The sequence below is a fragment of the Pimephales promelas genome, chromosome 8 (assembly GCF_988280905.1).
Source record: "Pimephales promelas chromosome 8, fPimPro1.hap1.1, whole genome shotgun sequence".
Classification (NCBI taxonomy): Eukaryota; Metazoa; Chordata; class Actinopteri; order Cypriniformes; family Leuciscidae; genus Pimephales; species Pimephales promelas.
The window spans coordinates 7,171,667-7,187,500 of NC_142776.1; the positions used below are offsets into that span (position 1 = coordinate 7,171,667).

The following is a 15,834-nucleotide window of genomic DNA, read 5'->3' on the forward strand; positions in this document are numbered from 1 at the left end:
TCTACGTAAAAAATATATAGCGCAAGTGACACGAAGACAACTGCAAGAGCAATATTAATACATATATTATTATTAATCGAACGTTTCCATAGATTTATCAAATAATATATTTAGCTTTCCAGCTGAGCATTTCAAGCAACCAACTCACCTCTCATCCTACCTGCCCGAGTAGAAAAAGCGAAAGCGTAAATACTCCATCTAGTTTGTCCCTCCTGCTTCTCCGTGCATTGAAGCGCGCACAACATCCACCACAACAACACACCCGATTAATATCATCATCATGAGCTTCGCTCTGCTATCTGTCTGCTACTTTCTTTACCGGTTACACTAACGTTAAGTTACATCTCTGGTCAAGCGTTTTAAAAAGCTGACAAGATATATTTTAAACCAAGAACAATTCGCTTCGGACATATTGAGGTAAGAATGAACGAAGCATAATAATCTATATCAGATTGATATTAAAGCAGCGAATATGGAGATTATGAATGTTTCTGTCTTCAATGGACTGCATTGTATTTGTATGACTTTACAGTAACGTTAGTGTAATCTTCCACTCATCAGTTAACATGATCCCCACCTGTCGACGCTGTTTCTCTAAATTTGTTGAGCTTTGGTGTAATTAGGCATGTTTAGTTTCATATTAGACATTATCATATGAATCATTGTTATCAATTGGAATATTCTAGCTGATAAGCTAATCTTTATGAGTTTTCTTATTGCTCTATTTCATGTCATTTTTTTCATGTCCAGCTTAACCGGCTTGACAGCTTGTGCTTTACAGAAGAACTCAGAATAGGAGTTGTTAATATTCATTATAAGAAAATGTACATTTATTAGACAGCTGTTGTGTTTTTGTCAATTCAGCTGATGATTTCATCACAGCCCTACGTCACCTTTGTCCCTGATCGGTGTGTGTACACATGTGTTTACACAGTTAGTCGAGAGCCAAGAGTCTATCTAATCAAAGTCTAATCTAGACTTATTATATTATATTCTTCAGAATTAGGTCATTCTCGTGACTGTAGTTCAATGAAGCATTGGAAACATGTCTCAGGAAAATTAGTTTAGTATGTTAGTATTATTATTAGTTTAGTATCATCAATACTTAATTTAGTAATAATCACAAATTATCATTCAAAAGGTTAAAAATTCACTCACACACTCAAAATTAATCCTGTGAAACCCGTTTTGAAATTGGACATTGCGTTATTATGAAAATGCTGCTTTAAAATATTTTGACATCACATTTAAATTTTAAACACAACTTAGACATATAGACGTAAAATTCATACATTTGAATTTTAGAGTCGGAATTATTTTGTAAAATATATATTTTGAATAGAATAATTCAGAACACATGCTTAAACATAAAATTTAACCTATAACTTTTTTACACTTTCATTTTTGAAGCTGCTTTCTCTTCTGTAATAATCTCTAAAAGGTCTGTATCTCAAAGCCTTTGTTCAAGGGGTGACCGTTTTAAACAAACAAGTTTTGTTGTCATTCAGCATCTGAAATCATTTGGCACCCGTTCTCTCACAGGACAATCATCTACGGTGACAAACGCAACAGCCGGGACATGGGGAACGTTTAGAGATGGAGAAGCAGATAAGGTGAGTGCGTTCAAAGACAGACTGCCAGCAGGGTTAAACAAAGCAGTGTTTGTATACTTCTTAGTGTTTGTTTCTTGTCTCATGACTGTGTCCATCTCTGTGTTTGTAGTTCTGGTGAGGAGGACGGTTCTGGGGAGAGGGGTTTGCTCCACACGTGGAGGGGATATTCCTACAGCACCACACCAGAGAGGGTGCTGCTCTCTCGGCCTGTGCTCCAGGCTGCCCTCGGAGCAAATCATGGTGTTCTGCTAGTAGAGGGTAATGCATTTATAATTCACACGCGATCAAGGCATAGATGCACATGCAAATTTGGCTGGGAAACACTGTAGAATAGATGCAAAGAGCTATTTGATGAGCTTTATGTTTGAAGTCGTTGTCAAATTAATACAATTTATCGAAGCTAGTTACGTTATGCTAAATGTGTGCAAGTCATCTCTTTTATCAAAATATAATAACATCTGTGTTTAAAAGTGGTGAGAGGTCTTGGTTATGTTTGCACAGTAATTTAATGGGATAGGTCTTCCAAAAATTAAAATACTGTCATTATTTACTCACCCTAATGTCAGTCCCAAACCTTTGTTTCTTTTATGGAACACAAAAGATATTGTGAAAAAATGAAAGCTGTTGGTGTAAAGTATTGTTTTAGACCCCTCTGACTTTCATTCTATTTGACATTTGGGTGAACTATCCTAAAATGGAAAAATAATTAATAATTTGAAATTGATTTGGAAATTTGAAATTCCAGATTGTGTGGATTTTGCCTGCAAACATTCGATAAACGGTGAATGTGACCTCACTTTAAAATATTTCTTCTGCCATTTCTCCTGTAATTATGACAAAGCAGATTTTTAATTTTTTTTTAATTATTATTGACAGAAACTGAGAGTGTAGAAATATTAAATCAATTAAGGACTCACTTTGTGGTTCCGTAAGTTTTCAAATTGTTCATTCTTGAATAAAAACTCTCATTATTGAGAGGGAAAATTGTTTGAAATAATCTAAGTCATCCTGTGGCACCCTTGGAAGTGTACTGAGGTCCCTTGGTTGAGAACCACTGCTTTAAACCGATGCTTTTGAAAAGATTCAACTATTGCTTGCTACTCATACATTTTGATATGCAATGATATGGCAAATCCCAATATGTAAGAATTTCTATACTATATTTAGGGGGCCAAGTCTACAGTTTTGGTGAATTGCCTTGGAAACAGAACCAAACATCATCAGTAGCGACTGAGCCCGTTTTGGAGGCGGTGCTTAGCGAACAACATGTTGTTTTTGTGGCTGCTGGCTCCGCCCACAGTGGAGTAGTAACGGAGGATGGAGGCGTGCACATGTGGGGAGAAAACGCTCACGGCCAGTGTGGCCTTTTGGGACTCTCTGTTATCCCTAACCCTACCCCTGTGGGCGTGCTTGACTCTGAGTTCACCCCCCCTCAGACGGTGAAGATCCTGGAGGTGGCATGTGGGGACCAGCACACTCTCGCTCTTTCATCCAAGCACGAAGTCTGGGCTTGGGGCAGCGGGTGCCAGCTGGGCCTGAACACTTCCACGTTTCCTGTCTGGAAGCCCCAGAAGGTAGAGCCCCTGGCGGGAAGGCACGTGTTGCAGGTAGCCTGTGGAGCCGCTCACAGCCTGGCTGTGGTGCGAAGTTCTGAGGCTCTGGTGCCTCGAAAACCCCCTCAAGACAAGTGCGGTCAGTGCCATCAGCTGCTGTACACTATGACTGACAAAGAGGACCACGTGATCATCTCTGATGGCCATCACTGTCCACTAGGTGTTGAGCTTGACAGCAGCGGGACCAAGTCTGCATTAGAGGGCAGCCCAGAACAAGTTCATCAAGGCAAGAGCTCTCCTACAGAACCCGTTCCATCCATGCCCACCCAGATTCTAAGATCACCCACCTCCAGCACAATCCCTGAATCTACCCTTCTTCCTGACAGCACACCTGCCTCCGAACCCCAAATTCAGGTTCCTGCATCTAGCCAAGAACCTGTAGAACCAACCATAGAAGTCCCGACTGAAAATGAAGCTCCGGTCGCAAATGAAGAGGTTTGTGTGGAAGCCTCGGAGTCCTGCACCCTTGAGCCGGACAGCTGTCGTGCCCCAGGGGGGAAGTACTCCCCATTCCCCGATGAGCAGGCTGTGAAGGCCTATCTTAAGAGACTCTCTGATCATGCCCTGGCAGAGCACGTCGCCAAGACCCCCAGCACACTTCATTCTGCTCAGGTTAGTCTCTGGCACAACAGTAGCTACGTTTACATGCATCCAAATAATAAACCATGAGTTGGCTCAGTCGGATTGAAAATACTTCATATAAACAAGTTAATTGGTCTGATAAAGCTCGATCGGAGCGAAAAGAGTGGTGTAGACCTGATATAATTTGATTACTAGGAAAAGCTAATCATAAAACTGTTGAATAGGACTCTCCTCAATCAGATTTATAAATACCTTGCACACATAGGGAGTGCTTGATGCGTTTTTATTTAATAAGATCTCTATTTATGTACATTTTACTTTGTACGAAATTGCATATGCGTATTAACATGTTATGAACTGGTCAATGGAGGAGACGAAATATTTGCAAAATTTTTGCTAAAAAATGCTCTTCTGTCATATTTTCAGCTTTACTTTTAGGTAAAATCAAGGCATTATGTCATGGTTCTGGTGATATTATAATCGGTGGCTTTTTCCAGTTTGGTGAATCAGACTGCAAAGTTTAGGGTTTATATAAGCAGAACATTCAGAATATGACATCGTAAACATTAAGTTGATAAATGAACACTCCTAGTTGGATATCTCTACATACATTTTATTAACTTTGTCACTTGCGATAGTTATGAAGACAGCAGTTAGGTCGCTGTACAGAATGCATTGGGTAAATGCACCAGTAGCTGATACTGATAACTGATAGCTGGCCGGCATTATAAATCCAGTACTATTTTGGCTAAATTAGTTAAGAATAACCACCAAAAACTAAAATAGGTAATAGTAAATGTTAGAAGTGAGTTTTGGCTTTTTACAACATTATAATATATGGTACAGTATAAAAAATGGACATTATGTTGAAGATTACTTTTAACAATAGTATTAAATTAGCATTTAAAAAAAAAAAACTTTAAGTCAGGCAGAAGTAATCTAAATGATAATATGAAAATAGATTGAAATGTACATGTACAACTACATATCTATATCTCTATATCCAAAGGGATAAATTTGGCCCAAAAGTTTTCATTAAATAATTTAGCCCAAAATTGAAATATATAATTTACTCATCCACGTGTCATTCCAAAAATGTATGACTTTCTATCTTCTGTGGAAAATAAAAGAAGGTGTCTTGAGAAATGTCTCAGTGTTTTTTGTCATTACAATGGAAGTCAGTGGTCACTAAAACCAATAAATGGTCATATAGGTTTGGAATGACATGAGGGTGCATGAGTAAATGGTTTTAACAGATTTTGTCATTTTAACTGTTAGTTCGTCATCATGCTAAATCCCCGAGAAGTTGACAACTTCCCATTTAACAAATATTATAGCTAAAAATGTCTATATTTTTGTTTATTGACCATCCCTGTCCAACAAGTTGACCATCCCAAGACATCGTAATTCAAACTGTTCACTTTCTTCTAAATGTGCAATTCAGAACTCTCATGTGCAGCTCACATCTGTCCTATCACAGCTCTCCAGTGACCCTGCTGATCCTTTCACCTCTGACCCCTTGATCCCGGTCGCCCAGTCTGTGACTCCAATGGGCTCTGCGTTGAACAACTTGGTGGTGTCCTGTGCTTCTGCAGTGGGGGAACGTGTAGTGTCCACATATGAAGCTCTCTCTCTGAGAAAAGTCATTGGTTACTGGGTAAGTGTATTTTCCAGTGTGTATTTCATGTTAAATATTCATTACATTGACATGCCTGTCAAGTTATCAGGGTTTTTCTTTGCCTCAATGTCTGCCCAAACTTGAAAAAGGCCTCAATCAGAATCACGCTCTTTAAACATTATTAAACAAATACATTTTCTATATAATTATGTCATTTTTGGGTGACATTTTTTATGTCATTTCTGGGTAACAGTACATGTATTCGGTTCAGTTTATACAGTCAGACGTCAAATAGAGTCAGTCACAGACAATCCACACTCCAATCCAGAAGAGGGCGCGCTTGGTAATGCAACGATGTTTGCTAACCACAATAGGAAAAAGAACAGATGATCTCTGCACAGATATGTTTTGTAATCTTGTTTCAAACAGAAAGGCGTCAATAAAACAGCTTGAGAAGATATCGCGTTGCATTAAATTTCAGTGTTGTAGTCGAGACCACCTCACTCGAGTCCGAGTCGAGTCCGAGACCAGAGACAGTCGAGTCCGAGTCGAGACCGAGACCAGTGAGGGTTGATTACCTAATTTACTTTTATTTACTAAGAGAAATCCTTTTTTTTTTTTTTTACTAAATTTACTTAAAGTTTAAAAAATATGATCAGTTTAGGGTAAAAAGGCCACATAGTAGGTGGTGTTTAAAGTAATTTTATTACAATTTGTCATGTGCAGTTGCGCACTAGAAAATCACCAATCACTGGGCGAGTGGGCGTCAATCAATTTAAAGAAATATTTTATTAACATACATTAATAATCATGAAAAATATTTTGAATTGAACTCGAGTGGACTCGGGAACAAGTCCGAGTCCTAAAAAAAAATAATGTTCGAGTACGAGTCAATTCCGAGTCCAAATGCACACGAGTCCATGACAAGACCAAGACCATTAAAATATGGTCTCGAGACCGAGTCCGAGTCTCGAGTACTACAACACTGTTAAATTTACCTCAGGCAAGTCATATAGTGTCTTCATTTCTCTAGTGTTCACTAGAGAAATGATCTCTAGAGGGAGAATTTCACTAAATATATGCCCTTTATTAGCTTATATTTTCATTATAATTGCTTTACCCATTAGTAATGTCTTAATTATTTTAATAAATGTTTAAATAAATTTATTATGAAAACAAGTCATGATTGTAACTGTGTAAATGATTATATTTCAATAATGAATTGGAGAAGTTAATGCACAACCTGCCTCATGTGAAATGTACATGTTTTTTTCATTTGAGTGTTATACCGAATACCGTTGTTGTATCGAATAGGCCTACCCCCGCTGTACCGAATATCGAATACTTCAATACCGAAGTTCTTACCGAACCGTCATGCTTGTGTACCGTTACACCCCTAATGATGATCCAGCTATGATGTGTTTGACCAGAGTTGTTGTGTTCCAGGCTCCAGGAGAGGGCCGTGAGCGAGTGGAGGAGAGACTCCGTCTGGAGGAGCCCATGCAGGGGAAGAAAAGCTCCAGCCTGGGGGACATCCGCGAGGAGGAGGCGGAGCTTAGCCGTCGCCTGTCCCTGCCTGGTCTGCTCTCTCAGGGTACACACGCTCTCCTTCTCTTACACCCAGTGTACCGTCTCCATAAGTCCGTAATGTGTGGGGATGTGTGTCTACGCTTGAGTTTTCATGAGCATGGACTAGTTGTCGAGAGCATTTGCTATTCCGTCAACACGCTTGGTTTTTCTGCTGCAGAGGCTATGAATAACTAACAACTCCATTCCTTTTTGTAACAAATTTCATAAATATTTCAAGAAAATGGTCTGGTTTTATAATCATCTGAGTATAGAGGGCGTAACTAGACTGTACCACTCTTTAGACCCATGTGAACCAGAGGGAGGATTGCTAATGTATTCTTTTATTAGTTAAATATGTTTAATCTTAATCCTGTGCAGTATGTTAAGGCTTAGTTCGTTCAGTTCAGAGTAAATCCCTCCAAATCACAGATTGGGAAATTTATGCGTACTGTAATGTGTTTGTTAAAGGCATGGCTTTTTTTGGCCTTCAAATTTCTACCGACGGCACTTGTGGACAGGTTTTCTATATTGCTGTTGCCATCGTTACAGACAATGCAGCATTTGAGGTGACGGTGTGGGCATCCTACTCAACATCTGAAGGTATTTATGTGTAGTTGCAGTTGTACAAAGCGTAGATTAGAAGTAGATTTATTAGTGAATCTCACGGAAACAAATTTTAGCTTAAAGGAGTAGTTCACTTTAAAAAAAACTTTTGCTGATAATTTACTCACCCCCATGTCGTCCAAGATGTCCATGTCTTTCTTTCTTCAGTCGAAAAGAAATTAAGGTTTTTGATGAAAACATTCCAGGATTTTTCACCATATAATGCACTTTACTGGGAACCAAACGGTTCAAGGTCCAAAAGACAATTTCAGTGCGAACTGCAAACTGTTTAAAGGGCTTTAAAGGATTCCAGACGATAAACTAAGTTTAAGTTTTATAAGCTCAAATGGTCGCCTTGCTCTGTTCTGTGATGCACGTTCTTGACTCTCCTGTTCGAACTTGTTCATCAAAATGAACGAATCTTTTTCCGAGTCAATTCGTTCATTTCATTTATTGAATGACTAAACTTTATTTTAATTTTTTTTAATGAGCGATCGTTTCGCTCGATAAGACCCTTTTTCATCGTCTGGAATCGTTTAAAGCCCTTTGAACAGTTTGCAATTTGCATTGATTATGGTGACCTGTAAAGTGAATTATATGGAGAAAAATCCTGGAATGTTTTCATCTTTTCGACTGAAGAAAGAAAGACATGGATATCTTGGATGACATGGGGGTGAGTAAATTATTAGCAAAACATTTTTTCTAAGTGAACTACTCCTTTAAAATGAAAATGATTTTTTTTGCATGAAAACTATTTGCATTATGATTATCATCATTTTCATGACATTTAGTGAAGCACATTTTACACCCAAATTCATATTACTGTAATGTGTCTAGACATTTGACATCACTTTAGTTTTTTATTTTAATTTACAGTTTTTGTAAGTCTCATTTTCTTTAGTTATTATATTCTATAGCAATTGAAATATAGAAATTAAAAAATACTTCAACACAAAGTTTATTTTTATTGAAATCAGACTACAGAGTAAATTAAAGGGCAGTATAATAATTTCTTAAAAATAAAAAGAGATTCAAACTCCAAAACATTAAGAAGTGCAACTGTTTTCACCAAATCAGCATATTAGAATGACTTCTGAAAGACCATGTGACACTGAAGACTGGAGTAATGATGCTGAAAATTCAGCTTTGCAATCACAGGAATAAATTACATTTCAAAACATATTCAAATAGAAAGCAGGTATTGTAATTTGTATTTATTATTTGAATTTTAAGAAAATAAATGCAGGTTCGGTGAGCATAGAGACATCTTTTAAAAACAATAAATCATCTTAAAGACCCCACACTTTTGAACCGTATTGCATGTTTAAAGACATTTTTTAGAATTCAAATTTTTATTTGAATTTTCACAGAGTAATTCAATTTGGGTGAAAATATGCATAATTTTCAGAAAAATGGCATAATGCAGAAAATTCTTGCTTCATTTATTTTTTATTAAAATATAATTTATTTTTTATACTTGTGTTTAGGGACAAATTTGACCAAGTCATGTTGTTGACACTTTGTGAAATTCAATTTAGTGAGAAGTAGACCTTCTGATTTTAAGTAACAAGCAGGTTGTAGATGCATGAATACATCCCTCTTTTAATTTATGTAATCAAAACTTTCCAGAGATGTCAGAAACCTTCTGCTCTAGTGCTTTGCATGTTTTTAAAGTGATTTACATTTAGTTTGCTGAGTATGTGTGTGACATGAGAATTTATTTTGGACCTCTCTGCTCATGAGGCTCCAGGACACACTCTTAAAAATAAAGTTTCTCAAAGGGGAAATAACCATTTTGGTTTCGCCAAAGAACCTTTCAGTGATCAGTTCCATTTCCCAGAAACATTTTCTTCTTAGAATGAAAATATAAAGAACCTTTTGTACAATGAAAAGGAATGTTCATGGTTCTTCAGCGAACCATCGATGCCAGTAAAGAGCCTTTATTTTTAAAAGTGTACCTCAGCCTGGTTGTGTGTTTGTCTGAGTTCATAAATCCGCTGAAGCCTGATACACAGGCTAGAGAAGACAATGGCGTCCAGCTACCTGCTACATACACACCTTTTCTCGTCTCCTCGCCCCCTCCTGCGTGACAGATGGACCCCAGTGGGGCTGGAACATAACGCAGCATGACAGAAGTCTGTGTGTGTTTACTTGTGTGTGCACCTGGCCATACCGTGTATATATGAGTGTGTTTTACAGAGAGTTGAACTGAAGTTAGCCGAGTCTGTGGGTCTTCGTCTGTGCTGTTAAATAAATCATGGGAATTTTCCCTATGCTCTTTGTTTGTGTTCATACAGCAGAATCAAACTAATGCATATTCTATGAGGAACAATCTGACAGAGATGCATTTTCTTATGATCTGTCTTTGTTTGGAAGTGGATTGTGTTCTGCCTCTAAGGGCCCTATTTTAATGATCTAAGCTCATGATCTAAAGCACACGGCACTAAAGCCGTGTCCGAATCCACTTTTGCTAGTTTAACGACGGGAAAAATGGTCCAAAATGGTTGTCCCTAATCTCTCAATGAGCAATCGGTGTGTTTTGCGTGTAACTTGCAAGAGAGTAGAGTTTTTCCCATTCCCTTTAAAAGCCAGTTGTGCTCGTGTCATGGCGGATTCGCTATTTACATGGTGGGATTTGCGAGCGGAAAGACTGAACGTTAGCTTGGGAAAAATTTCTGGCAATTTTAGATTTGCTCTGAAAGCTAGTCTGGCAAAGAGCTCATTCAAGCCCACTTCCAATCGGTCGAAATCAAGGCACCAATCAGATACGTTGGGGCGGGCTTTACACGATGACGACAGCACTGGGATTTTGAAGCAGATTTTGTAGCCCACATTACAAAGATGGATGCCGCCATCGAACATCACTCGTTCGAATCAGCTATCGTGTCTGTTTTAAGTGATTTGAACGTTTCCTTTTTGTTAAAAACCGAGTGAAGAACAACAATCGGAGATGTTTCTCCGCCGCTCTGCATACGTCATCTCCTTCATCGCTCTGATTGGTTTTAGGTCTATCCGCAACGTCCTCTGGAAATTATTTGTCTATGACGCTTTGCCAGACCATAACTCGGTTACAACTGAGAATGGTCTGGTTTTAACCAGGCTAACTGAACTCTTCTCTAGCGAATAAACGGATCTGCTCGTGCGTGAGGTGACCATCAGGCCAAAAACAATGTAATACTTTTATTTTTAATATTTGGCATGTTTGTGTGCTGCTGTGCGTTCCTGTGTGTGTACTAAGCAGAGTGTACGCTCGTGTTGGACCCACCTATAGGCGCACATTACTAAAGCACCCTTTAAGGCTTCGTTTACACGGAAACGATTCTGAAGAGAAAACGCGAAAGTGGCGTTGCGTCATCACTTTTTATTCTGCGTTTAGACGAGCGTTTTGAGTGGGAAAATGGTGACACAAAAGTCTGTGAAATTCAATGTAGTATGCACTCCAGGTAGCTCGGAGTGCATACTACAGCAACACCAAGTCCGCGCGCCTGCGTACAACATTCACTGTCAAGCAGACTTTTGCGTCTTTACCCTTTACACGGGAACGCGACGGTGGAGCGTTTTTAAGATTTCCACTCTGGAGGGTGGTTTCACTTTTTTGCGTTTTTAAGCCTCAAAAACACCGTCGCCGTGTAAACGAAAGGCACATCCGATAAAATATTTTTACGTTTTAGCCGCGAGCGTTCTCGTGTAAAGACGTTTTTGTTGGTCAATGGCGCAGTCTATTTCAGTTGCCTCAAAATAGCAACACGCCAACATTGCGCCTAAACACACCTCGTTTTCAGAGCATGGGCACACAGATGGGCGCAAATGCATTTGCAATTAAACTATGTGGCGCAGGATGTGAAAATGATAATTGCGTCGGGCTGAAACTAAAAAACACTGCATTGCGCCGGGTGTATGATAGGGTCTTGTATATTGAGGTTCCAAATTTCTTTGAATATGTTTTGTTGTTTATTCTCGCTCTCTCGTTCCTACTCTCTCAGTGTCTCCTCGTCTTTTGCGGCGAACGAGCCGCCCCCGTGCACGGGCCATCCCGCTCACTCCAGGAGGCATACCTGAGGCCGATGCCCACCTGCCTTCTTTGCAGACAGAAGTGTGGAGCTGGGGCCGAGGCCAGGAAGGGCAGCTTGGACATGGTGACCTCCTTCCCAGGTCAGACTCTTTCCTTCATTAGGGTTGGCACGAAGAGCTCCAGTCTTCAATAACAACTCATGAATTACATAAGAGTCCAGGGCTTTAAATTCAATGCGCTCTGCCAAAATGAGGACAGCCTCATTAGATGCTTCACAGAGGAACCTAATGTAGTGTTTTCTCTCCCTCTTTCTTTCCAGACTGCAGCCCGTCTGTGTAAAGAGTCTGAATGGGAAAGAGGTGTTGAGAGTGGCTGCAGGTGCTCATCACTCTCTCGCCCTGACTGCCCAATCACAGGTGACACACTTCACCTGCATATCTGTGGCTTTTCTCTTGAGCGGTGAGTGTGTATTAGTGTAATCCTCCTGTAATGTGTGTGTGTATTGCAGGTGTTCTCCTGGGGATGTAACACTTCTGGGCAGTTGGGACACATGGAATCACCCACCAGCTTCCCTCATTTAGCCAAGGTATATTGTGCATATACATAATACAGAAAAATATCACTACAGGGAGAATAACATTTTGAAATGGATCAAAAAGTTTGGAAACTTTGTTTTTTTAATTAATTTTTTTTTATTAAATTAAAATGGTTTTTAAAAAAGTCATTAAAAAGCTAATATTTGTCAATTTTTAATCTATATTTTCTTCACAAACATTCAAAAGTGAAAGACAGTAATACTTTAATTCAACAAGGATAAAAATAAAGATATTTATCAAATAAATTTTTAGCTAAATGCTGCTTTATGGTTTTTCTATTCGTCAAAGAATCCTGAATAAAAAAAAATCACGTTTCCACAAAAATATTAAACAGCACAACTGTGGTAATAATAAAAACGTTTCTTGATCTGCTGATGTTTCTTGAATCAGCATATTAGAATGATTTCTGAAGGATCATGTGACACTGAAATTGTTGCTGAAAATTCAGCTTCACCATCACAGAAATATATTACATTTTACAATCAATTAAAGGGATACTCCACTTTTTTTGGAAATAGGCTCATTTTACAACTCCCCCAGAGTTAAACATTTGAGTTTTACCGTTTTCGAATCCATTCAGCTGATTTTCTGATTTTTAGAAGAATATTCGTAACCAGACAGTTTCTGGTCTCATTGACTTCCATAGTATATATTTCTTCCAAATATCAGAAAATCGTCTGAATGGATTCGAAAACGGTAAAACTCAACTGTTTAACTCTGGGGGAGTTGTAAAATGAGCCTTTTTCCAAAAAAAAGTGGAGCATCCCTTTAATAATATTTTGTATTTTTACAGTATTTACTGTATAGGAAAATCTTACCAACCCCAAACTTTTGAACTGTAGTGTATATATATATATATATATATATATATATATATATATATATTATATTTAAATATATTTCTATAACATTTGTAAATTTTATTAAATCAAATACATACATTTTATTTCTCATATCATTTCTGTAATATTGTATCGATATAACAACACACATTGGTACTTAAATAAGGGTATACCATTCAGTTATTAAATTATATAATAATATATAACAGAATGACACTACCAAAAAAGAAAACTTTTAGATTTTTAGATTTTTCAATTTCTTTTTAGTTTTGAGGCCGTCCCCAAAAACAGTTTTTTTTTTTTTCTGGCCTAGTTGTGTGTAGGAATATTGCAACGTTTGACACTCACACACTACTTTCAGCAATGTGAGTCTTCTTTAGACATCTAGTGTACACATGTATTTAGTTTGTTTGGATGAGTCTTGGTCAGCTCCCTAATTCAGTAGTCAGAACACTGCCAAGGGTGCACTTAAACATTAAATACTTAACAATTCCCAAAATGCACTGTAAAAACAAGTGAGCATCAGTTGTTCACTTAAACCGTTTAAAATATAGGATGAGTACATATTTCATGAGACCACTGTATTATATAACATCTACAAGGAAGATTCATGATAAACAATACCATTTAGACCAATGGGATATTGTTCCTGATGTTATTGAATTACCAATGATGGTTTAATGCACAATTACACAATCATGCAACAGTGAATCAAGTCATCAGTGGTCCAATGTTTAGTGGATTAAGGCCCTTGCTAGTGCCCAAATTTGTGTTGACATTGACATACTGATTCATGACTTGTTTGTTTTGTATGTTCTCTTTTGCTTTGTTTGTCCTCTTTTGTCTTTGCGCAGCTGTCAGATGGGATTCGCGTGTGGGATATCGGGGCGGGGCAGCAACACACTCTCTTATTGGCTGATGGAGACTGTATGCAGCCAATCTTGTACTACAGCGGGCAGCAGGTGAAAGAAGTGGCGGAGCAAACGCAGGAGGAGGAGCAGACCGGAGAGTACACACAGCAACCAGTGCTGCTGCCCTTTTGTATGAATGTGAGCAAGCCTTTGTCATCATTATCATCATCATCATCAGCATCACTTCGAATTGCTATTGTATATAATAAACTATATTCTCGAATTCTTTACATTTTGTACATTGATGATGTGTTATCTGTTATTTACATAACTTATGTCTCTTTTTATTGTGTTTGTGTGGTAGTTGGGCTATGTAAGCAGTGTGTGTGCAGGTGGATGGACATGTGCGGCGCTGACGGATCGTAATGTAATGGGTTTTATTGCTAGTCTGCATGAGCTGGCGGCTGCAGAGAGGAAATATTACTGCAAACTCAGCAATATCAAGAGTCTTCTGCTCCAGCCATTGCTCAAACTGGGTATGACAGTGTGTGTGTGCGTGTGTGTCTAATTCAGTGAAATTGAAATTAATGAAATAATTTACAACCTCTTTGATGCATGCAACAAGGTTATTATTTTTAACTAAATTTAAAACCATACAAAAATGTGTTACTTGAAATGAAACTAATGTTAAATGAAAAAAACAAGGCCAAATTTCTCATTTTCATTTAAAGTTGAAGTACTAAAATAACTCAAATTAGTAAATAAGGATTAAATACTAATAAATTATGACACATATACAAAGCATTTATATTATGTTGAACTAAAATTTAAAGTGAAATTATAAAAATTTAATTTAATTCAAAATATAAAAAAACTATAATAGTATATTTATGATGCTAAACTAACACCTACATTCTGTAGTATAATATGGTGTTTGTGTAGATATTTAAAGATGGCTCTCAAAATTTACATTTTTTTTATTATGCAGTTACACTTAAAACTGTAAGTATTTATGTGTTCAGAATTATTAGAAATTTTGCTAGTTTTTTTTTTTTTTTTTTTAGAAATAAAGCCCAAAACAAGAAATGTCTGTCCTGTATGTCTGAATAATCATTTGGGATTTTAAGTCTTACGTTATTTATTTTTATTTTTTTTTAAAGATTCGCTTAGCTCCGGCCTCGGTCAGTCCACTACAGGGCTCCTGCAAAATCTGATTGGACGACTGAGTCGGCTGTCTCAGCTCACGGGTCAAAACTCGGCCTCTCTAACCACTTTCCTGCGGCGTTCACGTGACATCCGAGGACTTGTTATTCTTGACGATGCACATCTGTTCCTGGACACATATTCAGAGCAAGTATACAGCACACACGATTAAAGAATCTGAAGTCATGAAGTGGTTACCTCAGTGGGTGGATTATGAGGTTGAATGTTTTTTGTTACCCTTTGCCCTGTACTTTGTAGATATGTCACAGCCATGACCATATTTAAAGGGCACCTATTATGGAAAATTAACTTTTACATGGTGTTTGAACATAAATGTGTGTTGGCAGTGTGGGCAAAACCACCCTAGAATGATAAAAATCCACCCAGTGTTTTTTTTACAATCTCAATAAATCATGTGCACTGTCTCAGAACGAGCTGTTCTAAAATTCAGCGCTTTGTGCTGTAGAATTGAGCAAGGGGTTTGATTGACAGTGTGGTTGTGGCATAGACCCCGCCCTCTGTGATCTGTACACCATCCTCCGTTTCAACGACAGCTGGTAATGTCTCTTGGGAACATAAATGTTCTGTCGTGGGTTAATCCTGTTGTTGTGGTTTAAAAGTTAATCCTCAAGTTTGGATCGTCGTCTACTGTTTGCGATCCAACGTCGCCTCTAGCAAGTGTATTTTATGATTTTTGAGCAAATAGTCATTTCAGTCGATGTCAGCCAATTC

The 15,834-nt window shown here is 38.0% G+C and overlaps 1 protein-coding gene across 4 annotated transcripts in view; it reads left to right on the plus strand.

Moving 5' to 3' along the window:
* The first annotated feature begins 217 nt into the window (after positions 1-217).
* Positions 218-15,834, plus strand: part of als2b (alsin Rho guanine nucleotide exchange factor ALS2 b) — a 33,962-nt gene continuing 18,345 nt past the window's right edge. For 2 of the 4 annotated variants that reach the window (XM_039689249.2, XM_039689250.2), the window contains exons 1-13: positions 218-417; positions 1,543-1,613; positions 1,723-1,871; positions 2,781-3,838; positions 5,289-5,465; positions 6,873-7,020; positions 7,545-7,595; positions 11,582-11,750; positions 11,930-12,026; positions 12,119-12,196; positions 13,903-14,097; positions 14,264-14,435; positions 15,060-15,249. In XM_039689249.2, the coding sequence (XP_039545183.2) occupies positions 1,597-1,613; positions 1,723-1,871; positions 2,781-3,838; positions 5,289-5,465; positions 6,873-7,020; positions 7,545-7,595; positions 11,582-11,750; positions 11,930-12,026; positions 12,119-12,196; positions 13,903-14,097; positions 14,264-14,435; positions 15,060-15,249 (2,501 nt within the window). In that variant the 5' untranslated portion in view covers positions 218-417; positions 1,543-1,596. The remainder of the gene's footprint in view (positions 418-1,542; positions 1,614-1,722; positions 1,872-2,780; positions 3,839-5,288; positions 5,466-6,872; positions 7,021-7,544; positions 7,596-11,581; positions 11,751-11,929; positions 12,027-12,118; positions 12,197-13,902; positions 14,098-14,263; positions 14,436-15,059; positions 15,250-15,834) is intronic. The other 2 variants (XM_039689251.2, XM_039689252.2) reach the window with 1 other exon arrangement.